The 19,411-nt window shown below is 44.1% G+C and overlaps 2 protein-coding genes across 7 annotated transcripts in view; both read right to left on the reverse strand.

The window, feature by feature from the left end:
• Positions 1 to 1,106: 1,106 nt before the first annotated feature.
• On the reverse strand, positions 1,107 to 11,838 carry F7 (coagulation factor VII). Its single transcript, XM_068425174.1, has 8 exons — positions 9,857 to 11,838; positions 8,244 to 8,404; positions 7,758 to 7,782; positions 7,551 to 7,664; positions 6,520 to 6,660; positions 4,245 to 4,351; positions 3,621 to 3,741; positions 1,107 to 2,809 (listed from the first exon to the last, which is right to left on the reverse strand). The coding sequence occupies exons 1-8, from the start codon at positions 9,924 to 9,926 to the stop codon at positions 2,271 to 2,273; spliced, it is 1,278 nt and encodes a 425-aa protein (XP_068281275.1). The 5' UTR covers positions 9,927 to 11,838; the 3' UTR covers positions 1,107 to 2,270.
• A 1,016-nt stretch (positions 11,839 to 12,854) lies between these two features.
• Positions 12,855 to 19,411, reverse strand: part of MCF2L (MCF.2 cell line derived transforming sequence like) — a 110,434-nt gene continuing 103,877 nt past the window's right edge. For 3 of the 6 annotated variants that reach the window (XM_068425171.1, XM_068425170.1, XM_068425172.1), the window contains 2 exons: positions 15,839 to 19,401; positions 12,856 to 13,596 (listed from right to left, as the gene is read on the reverse strand). In XM_068425171.1, the coding sequence (XP_068281272.1) occupies positions 19,307 to 19,401 (95 nt within the window). In that variant the 3' untranslated portion in view covers positions 12,856 to 13,596; positions 15,839 to 19,306. Of the gene's footprint in view, positions 13,597 to 15,769; positions 19,402 to 19,411 lie in introns of those variants that run through there. The other 3 variants (XM_068425168.1, XM_068425173.1, XM_068425169.1) reach the window with 2 other exon arrangements.

Consider the following 19,411-nt stretch of genomic DNA (forward strand, 5'->3'; position numbering starts at 1 on the left):
TTATTTATTCTTTTTTTTTAAAGCCGGCTTCTTTTAATTGTCCTTGTTATTTGCGGGGGAAGGGAAACGAACCGTCACGTCAATAAGCGAGCGCTGGCCGAGGTTGGTGTCGCCCCGGCCCGGCGCTGGCAGGTGTGGGGCCAAGCAGGGGCGAAGCCGGGCTCCCTCCACAAAACACCCGCCACCCTTGGCAGCTCCCACCCGTCTTTCCCGCATCCCAACACCATAACCTGCCGGCTCTCTGCCTTCGACACCCAGGGCCTGGGGACCTTGGCCTGGCGCTCGCTGGGAGCTGGCCTCTATCTCCCCTTTTTGGGGAGGTTTCCCTCGGCTGCACCTGCAGAGGTCTGTGCGCTGTGCAGGTCACGTCTTTGGTGCTTCCAGAGCCTGCTGTCAGGTCTCCTTCATCTTCTTGGCTTGTTTAAACAGGCTGTTATAGTAAAAATATACCTAAACTCCAGTTTTGTTTTGAAAAAGTCACTCTGTGCAGTCATTAGTACTGGTTGTTTTCTTTCATCATTTTACCCTTTTTTTCTGCACGATGATGATTTGTTCAGAAATGTCAATATTTACACTGGAACGTTACAGAGAGGAAATCACCCTATGGAGCATGGAAAACCCAGAACGATTCTAGCTTGAGGGGTTTCGCCATGCCGAGTGCCTCGTCTCAGTGAAAATGAGGGTTTGTTTGCTGGTTGCTGCTCCTAGTCACCTTCCTCCCTGGGAATATATTCTGCTGGCATATATGCCTTCCCTTAAGAGTAATGAGAACTTCTGGGGTATGTTTTCACACTGTCAGCCCTCAGGTCTCTGGAATTTGCTGCTTTTCCCAATTCAGTGTGCTACTTAAATGAATAGCATACCATTCTTCTATGTCAGAAGGCAGGTTGTAGGATGTTCAGTATTGCATGGTATATGTACCATATAATGTCAACGTTTTCCTCTGATAATAAGAGTATGGTCAATTGTAAGTGTCCTACTTGCTGATAAGCTTTTGTGATTGAGCTGATATTCAGCATGATTTGAATGAATCACAGAATCACAGAATCACAGAATGTTAGGGATTGGAAGGGACCTCAAAAGATCATCTAGTCCAATCCCCCTGCCGGAGCAGAATCCAAAGTGTAAGTTTTGCATAAGGTAATTAAACTGTTTTCTAATCTCCTGGTCAGTTTTATCTCCCTCACCTTTTCACAGTTTTCATGCTTAGATTAGAAGGTACATTTTTTCATGGTATAGTTGATGGTATTTTCAGACCCCTTCAGGTTCTACCACTTATGCATTAAGGCTTTAGAGAACGGTCTTTGACCAGTGTTTTGCAGATGGTCAGACAATTGTCCCATTCTGGTTTTAGAACTCAGAGATCACAATTTAGATTATACTGGACAACAAGTTAGTTAAACAAACACTCGCTTTCATTTGCCCTCTTCTGTATTGATGAGAATAAGATATAGAAGATATTATGGTATTATGGATATATCTTATATCCAAGGCAAAGATATATCAGTGGTATTCTTCACCACTCATAAATATAGGGTTAAATATTAGTAGCCTTACTTCAATAATGTTGGGTGCAAGAAGACTAAAATAAAGTTTTAATTGCAGACCTGTAAATGTGGAATTAAACTTTTCCCAGCTTTCTAGTCCTGGAGCCTATCTACAGTTCCTCCCCCTCAAATCTACCTGTTGCCACTGCAACTGCAGGAGAAGGCTACTTTAACATAAGCTAAAAGAAACACTTTTTCTATTTCTTCTTCTGTTGCGTCATTATATTGCAGGACCTATCAGCATAGGAAGTTGTGAAAACCAGAAGCATAACTGTGTTCAAAAGAGATTGCACACATTTGTGGACAACAGGTTCGTTCATGACTATTCAATGCTAATGCAACTTCTGGCTCAGGAAGTCTGTATATCACTGATTACCAGAAGCTGGGAGGGTAGCCTGAGGAAGGATCATGGTATGCTTGATGGGTTGCTGACAGTCTTTCTGTCAGCATCTAGCTCTGTCCCTTAGCAGAAATGGATGCAGAATGAGGGAGACTCCGAGTCCGACTCGTTAAGGCCATTCCGTGCCTGCTTGACAAGACACGCAAGTTTACAAACAATACTGATAAGGGAAGTTATTTTATATATTCAAGTAGGCATTAGGATCATTTCAAATCATTAATAGTGGTGTGGGTATCACATGTGTCTAAGATAACGAAGGAATGCTTCAATAGGAAAATGGCACAGATTGAGGGACAATCTGGAAATGCTCTGGTTCAGCATCATTAATCCATGTGCTTCTTCAACCAGTCGATGTATTTGGATACCCTTGTGTAAACTCCATAGCTGCCTTTAACAGCACAGCCCTTTCCCCAGCTGACAATCCCAGTCAGAAACCAAGTGTTCCTGTACTTTGTAGCATGAGGTCCACCACTGTCTCCCTTGCAGGAGTCTTTAATGCCGGTCAGGTCTCCTGCACAGAACATATTCTCTGTAATAGTTAAGTCGGTCTCCTTTTCACATTCTTGTGTCTTTACACGTGGCAAATCAACTCTCATCAGAACAGAAGAGGTGGCACCTCCATCTAGTAGGCGTCCCCATCCACTCACTGTGGAGAACTTGATGGAGGACAGTTCATACACTGCAAACCGTTTTTCAGGCAAACATATCGGCACCACGTAATCGGTGAGATTCACAGGTGTTTCCAGTCTCAGGAGGGCAATATCATTATTGACTTGTCCATTCGTGTATCCTTCATGAATGATTATCTTGGCAACTCCACTTTCTTGCTCGGTTTTCTCATCATAATTTGTTGCATGTTCACCTGGAAAAGTTATTAATCGCAGATTGTGTCAGGCAGATCTTTGATTCCTCAGAATTTTGAAGAGATAGAATCATAGAATTGTTTTGGTTGGAAAGGACCTTTAAGATCATCAAGTCCAACTGTTAACCTAGCACTGCCAAGTCCACCACTAAACCATGTCCCTAAGCACCACATCTGCATGTCTTTTAAATACCTCCAGAGACGGTGACTCAACCACTTCCCTGGGCAGCCTGTTCCAATGTTTGATAACCCTTTCGGTGAAGAATTTTTCCTGATATACAATCTAAACCTCCCCTGGCACAACTTGGGGCCGTTTTCTCTCATCCTATCATTTGTTACTTGGGAGAAGAGACCAACACCCGCCCCGCTACAACTTCCTTTCAGGTAGTTGTAGAGAGCAATAAGGTCTCCCCTCAGCCTCCTTTTCTCCAGGCTAAACAACCCCAGTTCCCTCAGCCGCTCCTCATAAGACTTGTGCTCTAGACCCTTCACTAGCTTCGTTGCCCTTCTTTGGACTCTCTCCAGCACCTCAACATCTTTCTTGTAGTGAGGGGCCCAGAACTGAACACAGTATTCCAGGTGCGGCCTCACCAGTGCTGAGTACAGGGGAATGATCACTTCCTTTGTCCTGCTGGCCACACTATTTCTGATACAAGCCAGGATGATAGGGGGTTTCTAGTCTGACCCTTCTTAAGGACAATTCCCTTATTCTACCAAAGCCTGCACTTTTTGTCTTTTATTCTGGTTTGTCAGGATGAGAAGTTGCCACCGCAGCCAAAGCTCAATGCCACCAGGAGGGGAAGATACATACCCAGTCTCACCCGAAGCTGTATAGGATGAGTATACTCCAAACAGTGAGCTGCGGTGACCACCCACTCTGGGGAAAGAAGGGTACCGCCACACTTTTCTATCTGATTCTCTATTATAAGGGCCTGCCAATACAAAACAAATTACATTAAACATGAGCTTGACCTGAATCTCAGTAGTCAGGTTTTATATTGCTTCTTTCTGTCACTTTATGCAATTGTGTTTGAGAATACAGTGCTGATTGTCTGGAGAATTTAGGAGGGGGAAATCTTTCCATTGACATTTTCTCCATCTTGTAGTATGGACCCTGCCTGTTCTGGCCAAGAGTGCATCCCTGCAAGCTGCAGCTAAAATTCTTGCTGGCAGTAAGGTAAAGGACTAAGGGGTCAGGATATAAAGGAAGTTCTATTACCACTCTGCTCCTATGAAAGCAGGCACTCCAGAACAAGGCTAAGATGAATCATTGAAACAGGCGGATCTGCTGGCTATGGATGAAGAGGGAATTTGGTTATCCAGATTTGGCACTTTTAATGGATTTTTTTAACATAATAGATTTAGAACAATGAATTTAAGATAGTGGTTTCATAAGGAAAAAAAAAAAGGCAATGAAAGATTTCTGAAGACTCACTTGCCATGGACATTCACCTGGAGGACAGATTAAACCACCTACTATTCTCCCTTGTGCAGTTGCATTTTTACTGGCCAGCACTGGTATTTTTCCACATGGGTATTTCACTGAAAAAAAAAAAAAAAAAAAAGAAAAAAAAAAACAAAGGGCAGCAAGTATGATTTTTGTTGCACTGAATTCACAGTAAAATATGCAAGGTCTTCAGTGAAGTTATCTTAGCTGAAAAACTGCTTTCTAGTCTGGGAGCATGAGTTCTCAAAAGTAATTTAAAGTAGCTCGGCAGGTAAGTAGTCTTTTTGTTTGGAAACAGCCAGAAATGCTTTTACAAATAGAGTGCAGGCCCATACATTGTCATTGACATCTATTCACCTGCCACAGGAGTTTGCAAACAATATACCTGCTTAAGATATATGTCAGCACGATGAGGTAGGCTGCGGGCTAGAGAGCAGAAGTGACTCTGTCAAGCTTTGTACCCTACATATTTTCAGTGACCCTGCTGACTTTAACTCAGTTGTACTAAGTGCACAGCAGCTGTAGCACGGTGAGACACAGGGTTAAGTATGGGACGTGCAGCTTGCTATCCCTTGTTTGGGTGGACCCAAAGATCTCCTACGAGCAGACACTATGTCTTCTGGTATGCGTCCTGGCAGACTGTGCCTAGGTTGCTTGGGTCCAGAGCATCCTTGATTCTTCTGGACTGCACATCTCAGTCTAAGGTCCGTTTGAAGCCTGGGCAAGCATGTGAAGATTGGCAGTAAGATAATCGAATCTTGAAGGACTGAACCTGTGACTGAACTGCAGTGCAGAGGAAGCCTTGGTGTTTTCAGTACATCCTTCACCCAATAGAGTTTTAATTTCAAGAAGAAGAAGGTCTACCTTTGGGGTTTTTTTGTGTGCCATGCGGCTGTGCTGTAACTGAACACACCGTTCCTTCCATCCAGCAGTCACTCTGCGATAACACTGTGAGGAGGAGTGCTCACTCCCTATCACTGTGGGAGCCAGGGCACTACAGTCTATGCTGAGTTGAATCCGACATCTCCATGGAACTGTAATAGCCTGAACGTGCCAATTACTTCGTCTGATGCAAAGACAGCATCAAGCTTTTGCAGGTACAGGCATGGTATGGAGAAACAGGACTAGCTCTTTGGTGGCAGCTGGTGAAAGATCAGCATGGAAGTAACACAAACCCATACCCTCTAAACTGTATTCAGGGCAACACAAGTTTGAGCACTTGAAAGGGACACTGTGAGAGACAGCAGATGGATGGTGAAGGGGCTGGCAGTCTGGCAGTTACAAAGTTTTGTCTCCTTGCAACACACAGTCAGTGCTATGGGTATTTTGGTGCCCAAGAAGCAAGCAGCAACAAATCTTCCTCACAGGGGAAGACATGCTGAAAAGCCTGTGGGGAATATTGAATTCATTGTTCTCAGCTTTTAACAAGAGCAGCTTCCCCATCACGTGATATTGCAGAATCTGCTAATAAGGGATAAGCCCATTACTACACAGTGTTTTCTAATGAAATTGCTGTTGTTGAGAGCAAGGTTGTCATTATCAGTTCTCTGCATGAGTGCTCCACTGAGGTGTGTGTAGGGGGGTGTTGTGCCTCAGAATTACTTCACATGCTCCCTGCAGCTCTGTCCTTTATTTTCATATCCCCAGGTGTCTCTTTTTCCCCTCTAATGAAGTAATTGAGGTAGGCATCTGCAATAGAGTCAGGTGTCAGCTTAGGTATTGGAAAAATAATTAACTTATGCTATCCTAGTCCCAGTTGAAATTTACCTTGTTAGATGAGTAAGAGAAATATCTAGCCGTAGTGTCTAAAGGAATACCAAAAGTGTATTGGTCTTACCAAATAGGAAAAAAAAAGAGAAAAAAAAATGACTGATTTTCTCTGGTGTTAATGGGCCTCTTCCTCTCTTGACTCCTGTGCTGAAATAAATATGGTAATAAAATCCATAGTCACAAATTCAGATTGGAGATCCAACAGTAAAACAATGCTGCCCCAAAAATACTTTCCCCAAATATTCCCCCTCTCTGGGGCCAGGAAGGAGGGGTCCAAAAAGCTCCCTGCTTGCTGTGCACACTTCCCTGCCTGCTTTTCTGGACTATCTAGCTTCCACCAGAAGCCCAAACCTACTGCTCTGGACTCTGCCCTTGAAGAAGAGGTGGAGAGCTGGTGGCTAAGGGTTATACCTTGCACTTCCTGATGTGTATGTGTTGAAAACTTTTCTTCCAGGGCTGGCTTACACTTAGCATGGGGCAGGTAGTATCTTACCTTGGGGAATGCAGGACACGCCATCACTCGCTAAAGCGTAATCGTCCGCACAGAAGCACACTCGTTTTTCAGACTGCTCATCAGTACAGTACTGTTCACAGCCACCATTGTCGTAAATGCACTTCAGTTTGTCAGCCACGGCTAATGACAGAGAAAGAGTATTTAAGTTTCTGAATGCAGACTTTGGTGCTTACCGTGAGTCAATAGCAACTAGAAATGCTGAGAGGGAAGCAAGGCAGTAAAGCAGATTCCTGTGATTTATGTACAGCGACTGCATCAAAAGTGCCTTCCATTTGGCAAAAGTAGGTAGGCCTGGATCTCCAGGGATTACAGAAGGCTATGCTTAAGAAATATACACCTAAAATTAAATTAGTCTGCTTTTATACAGTACCTGAGCTGTCTAAAGGATGGAGGCGGTGTAATTGTGTGGTAATGATCGTAATGTATGGCTGAAAAATTACAACTATTTTGCATTTTGTCATTTGGCAGAAGGATGCTCTGGGATGACTGTTGAAACTGCCTGGTTGGACTTGACGAGTGCCTAGTCCTTGTTTGGGCTCAGCGTGTTGTGAGGGTATAAATGGAGCAGTCAATATGCAGTGCCCACTGAAATAAATGGAAAGACTTATATTGACTTCATTAACCGCTGGATCTGTCCCCTCGGGCTTTGTATGATGCGTATGCAGCGTAGATCTCCTTCACCTACTGCACCGTGCTTCTAGGTCAAAGCAACTTCAGCACTTGGGTGGGAAAAAAAATAAACCCTCCTTTTCTCTCAGATGATGCACAAAAGGCAATTATTGTTTTTTTACAAAGTCATCATCATAGGGTAATAATTATCTTGCTGCCTTGCAGTGCCTGACTGACCGCTGGTTAGATCCATCACACACCACCACAGGCAGTGTGAACAGTAGCTGTCGCTGCTAGAATGATGCAGAAGGATAATGATTGGATTGCTATTGTTTATTTCAATGCCTCGCATTTCAGTTAATAATGACATTTTTATTTTGTTAAGCTATGCCATAGCTGACCTTTTTCACAGCTTTTGCCCTCATATGCGACGGGACAGCGGCACACGTAATCCTGAAACTGGTCATCACAACTCCCGCCGTTCTGACAGGGGTTGGAGTCACACTGGTTAGGGTCTGTAAAAACATTCAATGTCAGTCTGGCTCACATGAAGAGCTGCAGCAGCGGGAGTGTTTTCGCAGCTGCTGGAACATCCCAAATGATCGTACCGGAATAGATGTGCCAGAACTCTTTCTGGAAGAAAAAGATGTGAGATTTAATTAAAGAAAATTAACTTAGGTTTAAGTCCTACAGCCCTTGTAGCACAGGAGGGGTTACAGGCAGCCACAATGATGCCCCTTGTGCCTTTATAATTTATGACAGTTGGTATCCATAAAGTATTCTACATTATTATCTAGCTTCTACGTTATTTTCATATACCAAAGGGAAGGGCACTGTGTAACGCACACAAATATGTGACTTAGAGAGTCTTCCCCTCCATCCCCCAGATCGGTACTGCCTGGGGCAGCCCATGCAGTATGCCCTCCTCCTGCAACTCACTGCTGCTGCATGTCCCCCTATAAATATAAGAGAAAGGTACAAAGAGCAGGACACAAAGTGCTTTTTTGCTCTCGCAGTTTAAAGTGACAAAGCACACCGTTGAGTAGGGGGAGTCCATCTGACAGTGAGCGCTCACCCAGCCCCCTGTTACTTACTGTCCTTTCATCATCACGGTAAATCTCTCTTGCTTCCTCAAAGGAACACTTCTCTTCCATGCATTCTCGCTCTAATGACCCCAGTTTTATCTCTTCAAAGAAGCTGTTGGCTCGTCTTTGCCTTTTCAAAACGCTGCTTGCCTCTTCCTGCTTGAGAAAGACTGAAAAACAGCGGCATGTTCTGTTTGTCTTACAGCTGTGCTCTCCAGACAGAGAGGACAGGGGTACGATTGCCCCTGAAAGCTTTTCTGCTTCCCAAGATTTTTCTGAAATGCTTTGAAGAAGAAACAGGTAAATGGGAAAAAGCCTCCTTTCTCTGGCCTGCCTCACAGGTAAAGTGGCAGCACATGAGCTTAAGCCCAGCACTTAATGAAGATGGCATGCTACAGCAGTGTTGTACATCAGCGACTCCTAAGGTACCATCACACTTCAGATAGTAGGTCCAACACACACAGCACAGTTTCTTTCCATTCTAGAAGCTGAAAAGCATGTGTGGCTTTATCTAGCGCTGACGTTCTCCACTACATGACCTCTGAGAGAGCAGGAGTTACCTCCTACCTGCTGGAAGGGCCCTGAGGTGGCCACCAAAGGGCAAGACTCATGTGTGTCCTCACCGACATGCACACAAACATAAATCCTGAGATGGTTTGTTCCAGTCTGGTGAGGTGTCTCTAAACATTTGTGTCTAACCAGAACATTTGCTGAATTACATGCAAAATCGTAGTAATTCTCCCTATATTTCAAAGTTACTTGAAGGAATAAAATGTTGTGTGGCATGCATTGAATTCATCCCAAGGTGCTTCATAAACATTTGTCCATTGTAGGGATGTCAGCTGGGTCTTTCTGCCATGATTTCAAAGTCACGCTGTATGCATTTAATATGGCTTGCTTTAAAGGCTTTTCATTAACCTCACACTGCAGATACGTGACACGTATCAGTGCACAGGCACAGACTCCGACAGAAGAGCATGCCTGGTCGTGTGGCAGGGGACATCCTCCCACTTTTATTTCAGTATCCTCCGCTGATTTACATTGGAAAGCTTTTGACTTTGCTACATATTTTTCCAGCTTTGTTCACCGCAATGCAGGAGACCCAGTCAATGCCTAACTGGGAATCTGAAAGCACTGGGGCTGCTTTGTTAATTTGGGAGTCGATTTTCAGACGTGCACCGGAGCCCCTGAAGAGCTACCACCTCACTGCCTTCTACTGCTGGCGAAACAGGGTGGATCCTCACCTCCTTAATTTCTCATCAGCTGAATGACAGACTATCAATTCTTTGCTTTGAAAAATACCACAGTTCAATAGGAAATGACAATAAATCCAAGTTCCTTTTTTCACATAGTGGGCAGACAGCTGATGGTTTGCCTGCTGTCTGTGCAGTGAGATAATAGATTCATTTAGCAGTCTAGAGGTACTTTTCCTTAGCTGGCAAAATAAGTGTGTGGATGCCACCACTGAAAGCAAACAGAACCCTTAGAATACCCCACAGGCACAACTGGAGGCAGGACAAGCATGCAACAGTGCTCAAAACTTGCAATGAAAATTACGTTTGAGTAACAGGAGAGAGGTCTATTGCCAGGAAACATAATTACAGTCATATCCTACGACATACCTGCATCCAGAGAAAGAGGAATCAGTAGCAGAGGGCAGAAAAACAAAGCCACGCACTGCCTGGACACCATGATGAGCCCTGCGTGCCGGCGTCCCGGTAGGATATTGACATTTCAGTGAGGACTGTTTGGCCAAAGAGCTCAGCTTCAAATGCTCGGAGCCAGAGGAGGGGCCGTCGAGTCATGGAAACAGAAAAAGATCCATGACAGCCCAGCGAGCTGAGCAGAAGGGCACATGCAAATCCCGCAAGGTGCCCTTTTCACACAAGCGGGAAGCTTGGTTTTGAAGTACGCTCTCAGCCTGTGCAAATGCTCTGCTGGTTACACACGCTGCTGCCCCGGGCCTTCGTTTTCCATCTAACACGCCTTTTTCATGAGAAACATAAATGCCAGGACCTTGCATCCATATGACTGGCACTAACTTGGCCGCATAGCCCCGCGTGCGGAGAGCAACGATGTGATACTGATCTTGAACCGGCAGTCAAGATACGGCCTGTCAGTGCTTTGGAGTATGATCGAACTGCTGACATGTCTTTTCCCATTTCTCTGTCACCAGCTGAAACTCTGCACTTCTGGCTGAATTACCTTGGAGACACTAATTGACCAGCAAGAAACACCCTACACTGTTTTTCTTTGTGTTTATTGCAAGACCCATGTGGTCTGCACAAGTTGGACCAGCTGGAAGAGGCGCTGAGCTGATCCACGTTATATTTCATTAGCAGCGATAGGGGTTTGAGGGGCTGATCTGCAGCCAATGTTTTATCTGGAACACAGCAGTCCTCTGATTTAATGGAAATCAATTAAGGGCATCAGACTGGAGAGCTGACAACATTCTTGCAGAAATATTTACCTAAGATAGCAGCGAGGTAAAGATCATGTTTGCCTATGAGAAGTGACTTGTTGCCTGAGGGCTGGAGTATTTTCCAGGCTGTTCTCCCCATCCTGTGTGGAAAGGAAGGAGGGTCAGCTCTGCATCTGAATGCTACAGCAAAGAAAAGCAACAGCGGGATTTTTTCCTTTGCTGCCAAGGCTCAGCGTATCTCCCTGCAGAAGTTGTGATGGCTTAGGAAAGCCGGGCTCGCAGCCGTTCTTCACATGCGGTCCTGGTGTTCAGTGGCGGTGCGCACAGCTGGACGTCCTGCCTGGAAATGGCTTTCCCAAGACAGGGCATCCGGGCACTTCTCTGGATCACAGCCTGGATAATTCCCAGCAGCCCAGTTCCTGGGACGGTCAGGGACGGGTGGCAGGTCCTGTCCAGGGCAGAGGAAGGAGGCCAGTTACTGGAATACAAAAGGAGCTACAGCAGCCCCACGCTGTCCCCATTTCTGCTTTTTGGGAACCCTCTCCACACCTCGTAGCCTCCCAGCGTGATCCTTATTCCTTGTTCGCTTGGCTACGGCAGTGAGTTGAAAACAGCCAGGGCACATTCAGCTTAGTAAGACCAAAGCTAAGCTTGTTGGAGCTGCTTGAAAATTTCTCTTTGTCTCATCTTCTTGGGGAAAGATCTATCCCCGTCTATTTGAACGAGTCACGCAGGTCAGAGCATGAGGCTGTGCCTCCTGCACTTGAGGCCAGGCTGGGTCTGCACTATTGCCCCCCCCAGACACGTTTCCTTAGGCTGGATGGGCATCTCCCTGCCAGGGAGGGCAGGGTGTCCACCAGTCCACAGCAGCATCACAGCACCTCTGCACCATGGCACCCCTTTGTCTTCTTCCTTCGTAGTGTGCAGATCCTGTACATCCCTATGAGGAGCGTCTGAGGGAACTGGGGTTGTTTAGTCTGAAGAAAAGGAGGCTCAGGGGAGACGTTATTGCTGTATACAAGTACCTGAAAGGAGGTTGGAGCGAGGAGGGTGTCGGTCTCTTCTCCCAGGTAACAAGCAATAGGACGAGAGGAAACGGCCTCAAGTTGCATCAGGGGAGGTTTAGACTGGATATCAGGAAAAATTTCTTCACTGAAAGGGTTGTCAAGCATTGGAACAGGCTGCCCAGGGAAGTGGTGGAGTCACCATCCCTGGAGGTGTTTAAAAGATGAGTAAATGTGGTGCTTAGGGACATGGTTTAGTGGTGGACTTGGTAGTGTTAGGTTAATGGTTGCACTTGATGATCTTAAAGGTCCTTTCCAACCAAAATGATTCTATGATTCTATGATTGATGCAGTATGTTTTTCTGTCTTCCTTCCTCTGCTGACATCCCTTAAGCATGAAAGATTTTGCTTGTATTGGCTGGGGATACAGCCAAACACTCACTATTTTTAGACCCCAGGGAGAAGGCCAAGTGCAGGGAACAATGGTCAGTTCATATGGGGGCAGTCCTTCTTCCAAGAAAAATTCATGCAATTAAGTTCCATCAGAGATAACAGGGATGACCATGCCCATGAGGAGGGTCACTGGGGATTCAGCAGTCCCAGGACTTCATTACAACTCTTTGCTCATGAACTTCATATTCACAGGTCTCGTCTCAAAGTTATTTCCTACTAACTGTAGCTGGGCCACTTCTTTGGTTCAAGAGCTGTGTTTTTTAAGAAGAGCTCACCTTCCTTACTGTCTTAGACCCCAGCCAGAGGGGCAAATGTCAGCTCCTTAGCTTTTCTTCCCCAGAAGATCCCTAAGTCTTACGTCATTTTTCTTCTTGTGTGGTCTTGCGAATTGCCCTGGTATTCTGCTCCATGAATCTCCTTGCCAGTGCAGGCTGTAGATTCGGCTTGTTTTCTGAGCTTGGCCTATGTTTTCTGAGCAATTTCAAAAAAAATACTAATGCAAACATGTACCCCTGCTGCTCATGGATGCTACTAGAATCAGTTTGGGGAGAGCTGTTCAGAAAAAATTATTTAGGGTATTTTTTAGTGTATGCGTTGCATGTGCCAGAGTTCCTTTATTTCCAAAAAAAAAATGTTAAAAAAATTAAACATGAAAAATGTTAACTATGTGAAATAAAAAAATCTAAAGCAGAAACATTAGCCTGGAAGACATGATGAACTGATGTCTCAGAACATACTGTTCTTTATTCTTGTTTTGTTTCCTACTGACATTTTTCAAAGAAAAACTCTTATGCTTTTGCTATTTTTAGTTTGATCCTTTGGGTTGAAGAGAAGGCAGGTATGGAAGCTGTTGGGAACTGTGCAACTTGATCTGATCCAACAGGTCACTGGCCATTTAAACATGAGTTTTCTAGTCAGCACTCAGGAACAATTTAAAAAACTAAATCAATGATTTTTGTTTCAAAGAGGCCATAAGAGACCATTTGAGTCAGCTGCAAGGCTGTGTCTAGGTAAGAAAGGTTTAGGAACAAGCTGCCTCATGAATTTATGGAAAATTCAATTTAAATCTCCAATAACAATAGTAACTTCCCATTATTCATTTATCCGACTAACTTAAGCAAGCTGAGCCTGTGCTCAAGTTAATAATTTCCTGTTTCTGATGTATTAATCTATAAATATATGACTATCATGCTGCGAAGCTTTAAAGATAATGATTTCATTTTGAGACCTCAAAAGAGAACTATTTCTTTCCAGGAGAAAATTAATTGCCTCTTGACTGAGTTCTGTATCCTATATATGCTCCTCTATAGGAGCAAATATTTTCATAAAGAGGAAGTAGAAGATGGGGAGATGATATTTTTGAGAATTTCTTTGTGACCAGCTCTGAATACAAGTGCTTAACCTTTTGTTTTTTAATCTTGACATGGGTTATTTCTTCCTCTTCTTTTGCTGCCTGAGGAGAAGGATATCTGAAGATATCTGGCTATAAAGGAAACAAAAGATACAGAAAAATTAGATTTAAAATAAAGGCAGTGTGCCCCAAAGTATTTTTATGCCACCTATCTCGGTAACGAGAGATACTGACTCTACTACAGACCTTCTCTTGACTATGTCCCCAGACCATCACAGCTGCAGCAGCACCACTGGTAAATCTGTAGCCTTTTAAATGCAGCTGGAGACTTCACTGTCATGTCAACTGATGTGAAATGAGTAAACAGAAAAACCTGAAAGGCGATTAATCGATTCACTTCAATTGATTTGTCAAAGATAATATTTCAGCACCAAACCGGCTGAGTAAAAATCTTTCAGAATCAAAATGCAAAACTTGATCCTTGATTTTCTACCACCATCTTTAGGCTGCTGCTGGTACAGGCAGCGGCGGCGGCCGCAGCGGTACTTGGGAGAGGCCCAAAGATGCCCAGTGAGCATATTTTTGTACATCATCTCTCTGGTACCAATAGGGCTCTTACTGCTGTAGGGACTTAATGACGCGGGGGATTTTGGCCTGTCCCGCAGGGCTCAGAGCTGTGGAGGAGCTGGCAGAGCTCCTCATGGTTTCCTTTGCCCCAGCCGCAGCTCAACCTCTCCTTGCAAAGGGCTGAGGGACTCATCTTCTTGCTGTGCTGCTAGGTTGAATGAGGAAACGTTGCCGCTTTGTCCTGCAGCCTGCTTCTTGTGGACGCTGCGCTGCTTTTTTTCTCTCGAGAATTTGTCTAGACATAATGCTGCCCCCAGATTTCTCAAGAAAAGGCTTGAGCTTTGGGTGAGGACGCTTGGCTGTGACACCCTTTGGACTAAGCAAAATGGTTGGAGCCCACTGACATGGTGGGGGGGTGTGTGTGTGTGTGCACGCACGTGTTTATTTACATATGACAAGGTATTTTGAGCAGCCAAGGGAGGGAAGAGATGCTGAAAGAGCTGTGCCGGCCTTGCCCACGCTCCACCAGAGCCCTGGCAGCACCTCGCTGCCCTGGCACTCCTTGCCCCTGCCCTGCCGCCTTTGGAGCCGTCCCTGGTGGGGACATCGCAGAGGCTGCGGCCACAGGTGTGAGCATGGCTGCTACCACTCAGGGAGGGGAACGCTGCGCCTGTTCTGGGAGCTGATCTAGCCAAAAACTGTCAGGGAAAAGGTGGGGGGATAACTGAGTGTGTCCCTGGAGCTAGCAGGACCAAGGTGCAGCACTTCTGAGGCAGGAGGGGAGCAGGGAGGGGAGTTTGCTGCTGGACTGGGAGCAGCTCCGTGCAGCTTCTATTTCAGCATACAACTTGCAGCGTTTTTTTTGAGTTACATCATCTTTGTGCTGCTTGCCCCACTGCACCCACCAGCCCCATGCACTCCCCTCAAAAAATAACCCACCTGCTCTTCACTCTCCCCTCTCTGTCAGGGTGTTTGTAAGGGCAGGAGAAGCTGTTTATCAAGTGCTTTGCTATTACAGGTCAGAAAACTACTTCGCCCGCTGAGGGTCTTTACATAGCCATTCATTTCTTTCCACCTGCTTATGAATCTCTGAGAGGATCTCATCTTTATCTTCCTTAACAGCTGTTAAAATAAACAAGTTACTGCTAATGTGGCCATCATAGCTTACATGTCACCTATCCATCTCCTTTCAAATGAAAGCCCAGAGAAGCTACTTCCACATCTAAATGTCTTGTTTTGATCATAAGGTATCTAGACACAGTTTACACCAAATCCTAAGGGACAACAGAATCTGGCTCTTCTATTCCTACATCCTAAGTTAAGGGAATTGAATTTGGGTAGCTCCCTTGTACCAGGCAGATATGGCACTCACTCCCAAGCATCTAGGGAGACTGCTAATCCTGGGGGCTTGTGTGGACACTGTGCACATTACAGTGCAGTTCATGATAACAATCTGACGTAGGATACAGAAGGGGAATGGGAGTCCCTGTCATTTTGGGATAAGTGATGTAAATCATAGAATCGTTTTGGTTGGAAAGGGCCTTTAAGATCATCAAGTCCAACCGTTAACCTAACACTGCCAAGTCCACCACTAAAACATGTCCCTAAGCACCACATCTACTCATCTTTTAAACACCTCCAGGGATGGTGACTCAACCACTTCCCTGGGCAGCCTGTCCCACTGCTTGATAACCCTTTTGGTGAAGAAATTTTTCCTGATATCCAATCTAAACCTCCCCTGGCGCAACTCGGGGCCATTTCCTCTTGTCCTATTGCTTGTTACCTGGGAGAAGAGACCGACACCCACCTCACTACAACCTCCTTTCAGGTAGCTGTAGACAGCAATAAGGTCTCCCCTCAGCCTCCTTTTGTCCAGGCTAAAAAACCCCAGTTCCCTCAGCTGCTCCTCATAAGACTCGTGCTCTAAAATGAGTGGTCCAAAGTCCTCAGTTTTGCTCACTGACAACGTCTGTGCAGAGTGGAGAAAGGGTTTTGTATTTCAGCTAGCAAACTGCTTCTGTCTCTAGGAAAGACTGCTCCAACTTTGAGCCAGTTATCTAGGATATAAGAAACCCAAAATGAGTCCATAGTGTTTGCAATAGGAAATAAACATCGTTACAATTAAAAAGAAATCAATCACTATTAGGTTTTTATATAGAAAATTCTTTACTTCCCACTAAGGTAAATGCGGGCTAGAATTCTTTTATTCTTTTGCTCTAAGTATGGTGTGGCTCTGCTCAGAAAGGTTGGACCTCCTTTTGCTCAGAAAAGTAGGACTACCTACTATAGAGGTAGCTGTTATGTTAACAGGAACAAGAATAAATAAAAGCAATCAAATCCCAGTAACAGCTTAGCTGGATCGTGTAATTGCACATGGCCACCACCTCAGCCCAAATCACTCCAGTCAGTGTGAAATTCACCTCCTACCATGGCATGATGGTCCTTAAAGCCATTAATCAGTGAAGGCTCAAACATGTTCCTCTTCAGGTGCTGCAAGAGTGAATGTGGTTCCTTGTTTCTCACCCAGCTGTGGCCGTTGCCAGACATGGACCTCCAACTTGTTCTGCTGAGACCACAGGATCAAGAGGAGCTTGTGTACAGGAGGGAAACCACTGGGTACACAGCTTTCTTAGGGAAAGCCCAACAGCGATGTGCAGTCTTTCAAAAAAGGGTGTGTGGGAGAAAGGGAATCAATCTGATTACCTGGCACTGGCTTTCATTTTTTATCCTCAGCTTGCAGACATGATTTAATTCCCCAGTGCCAGGTAACTGAGACAAGGATCACAAGGGTAAAATGGCGTTTTTCTGAGACGGTCCAGAATGAGTAGGCAAAGGATTTGAACACACGGACCCTGACAAGCATCTCACTTTCTAGGCCTGCAACAGCTAGACAGACCTGGTTTTCTGTCCCAAATCCTTCAGCCTATCTCAGTTTTCACATGATACCCGTAAAGAGCTTTTAAGACTGTAAGACAAGGTAAAACACAGAGCATGTCTATATAAAGGTATTCAGCAAGAAGTGCTGAAATTTATTCAAATTTTCATAATTACAATAGAGACCTCTGACTTTGAACTTCTAATTCACAACAGCAGTAAAAAAGGAAATGGTGAAATGGGTTGTATTAAAGTGCAATGATGTGGAGAAAACCATTGAAATAACACAAATGAGGCTGCGGTGAGAAATGAAGGGACAGTCTCATCCTAGCAATGACAGCAATATTTAAGTAAATTATGTTACAGATAATTTACAAAATAACTTACATAGATGAAGATAAGCTAAATCTCATGTTGCCATTCCATTGTTAAATATCAGACTAAATATTCCCGGTCAGCACAATATTTTATGGGATAATTAAACAAAGATCAGAGGATTTCTGCGTTGGAAAAGATGCCTGAAGTAAAACCCTGATAAGCCTTTATACTGCAGTATTGCAAGAAACCTATGTATTTATGAATTGTAAAGTGACACATTCAGCAGCATGAAGACTATAAATACATCTTGTACATTGATACATTATATCTACACACATATACATATCTACACACACATATATATACACACAAGCACATACATGCACATATATATGTGCATAAATATATGTGTGTGTATATATATGTTTCAATTTGTACTGACCACGGTCAGCTGCACTTTGATTGCATCTGGGGTAGGGTTGCTTTTGCAACCCAGGAGTAAAATATTTCTTGAGGGTATTTGTCGTTTAAGTTTCCAAAGCTACAGCCTCTAAAATATAAAATTCTGGCATAAAGATAGACTTCAGGGCTCAGCCATCAGAGGGGCTGATGATGAACAGCAGTTCCTGTTGACATAATCTGCTGTGCTTAGTGCTTCTGAAAAATGATGCTCTTAATGTCCACATTATTTTTAAGTAATATGGTACATGAAAAAGTTAAAAACCTATTTTCATAAAAGTAAAAATAAAGAGATGGACAGGAATGAATACGGTATTCCATACATGCACACAGTTTTGGACTGTTTGTAAGGATGACGTGCAAAGAATGTCTGACAAGGTAAAAATTTACAACATTGGCTTACATCACACCTTGAAAAATGGCAAGTTTAGCATTATCCTTCCTTTAAAAACATTTAAAATACTTGTCTGTAGCTTAAGTCTGACTCTTCTCTAATAAAGATTTTTTTTTTTCCTCCCATGCTCCCCTTTTATAGAAAAATTATGTCATTGTGTTTTTCTCTTTTAATAAATCTACAACAAACACTACTGACTAAAAATACGTCTGGTTTCTAGCCCTCAGAGGTTTATTTGAAGGAAGGCTCTTGACCCATAGTGCAGCCACAATAGTTTCCTCTGCCTGTAACTGCATGTTAATCGTGAGAGCTGAAGGTAACCATGCAATTACCATTTAATTAAGAAATCATTTAGCAAATAAGAACATTTGTGTTTCATTGTGCACCTGCGTAAGGAAAAAGATACTACTAAATCGCCAAGACTATGTAAACACAGTGATCTTGGTAAAGAATTTGGTTGCGAGGCCAAAATACCTCAGAAAACAGCTATTTCATTGCACACATTATTAAATGTTGGAAAGGATAAAATAATATTTTCTTTTGATGCTGTTGTGGTCAGTGAATTGGTCATGTCTGCATCCCAGTCTCTACGGAGCACAAGAATATCCTGAAGACCCAAGAGAAGAGAAAAGGCTGGACCAAACCTCCTTCCTGGTTGCTCTAAGAGTCCCATTCACTGCACTGACTGAGGTACGTCCTTGGAGAAAGGGTTTTTTTTGGGAGGAGAAACTGTAAACTCAGATTTATTTTCCTCATACCTATCCTGTACAGTGATTGCTGTGTTACTAGTTTACAATGAGGATTTAGCACTGAACACATCTTGTTTGCTCACATCCAGATTCTGGCTGTTATGGAATGATACAGTTCTGCAGAAACCTGATTGTATATCAATGAGAAAATGCATTTTATGCTAACAGCTCTGCAGCTTCCGCCTTCAGAGCAGAAGCTTCTACAGCTTCAGACTTCAGAGCAGAAGCTTCTACAGCTTCAGACTTCAGAGCAGAAGCTTCTACAAGACTCTATTTCAAATTGTTTAACTTTATTTACAACTTCACATTCCATGCACTTTTCATTGGGATCTTCTGGGAGAACCTGTAAAAATCACCAGTGAAAATACTCAAAGCTGGCAACACAACTGGTGGTTCTCCTTTGGAGTCCAATGTCCAGAACTCTGCACAAAATGACAAACTCCGAATTTACCTTCCTTGGAGGTGGGGTGAAAATGTAACGTTAGCCCTTAATGTCCGAGAAGCTGATGCTGCTGGCATTGCAGCTATCACTGCAACTTGATGATGTGCTCAAAGTGCTGGAAGCAGTGCCTGATTCTGGGAAAGG

This window comes from Nyctibius grandis, chromosome 2 (assembly GCF_013368605.1).
Source record: "Nyctibius grandis isolate bNycGra1 chromosome 2, bNycGra1.pri, whole genome shotgun sequence".
NCBI lineage: Eukaryota > Metazoa > Chordata > Aves > Nyctibiiformes > Nyctibiidae > Nyctibius > Nyctibius grandis.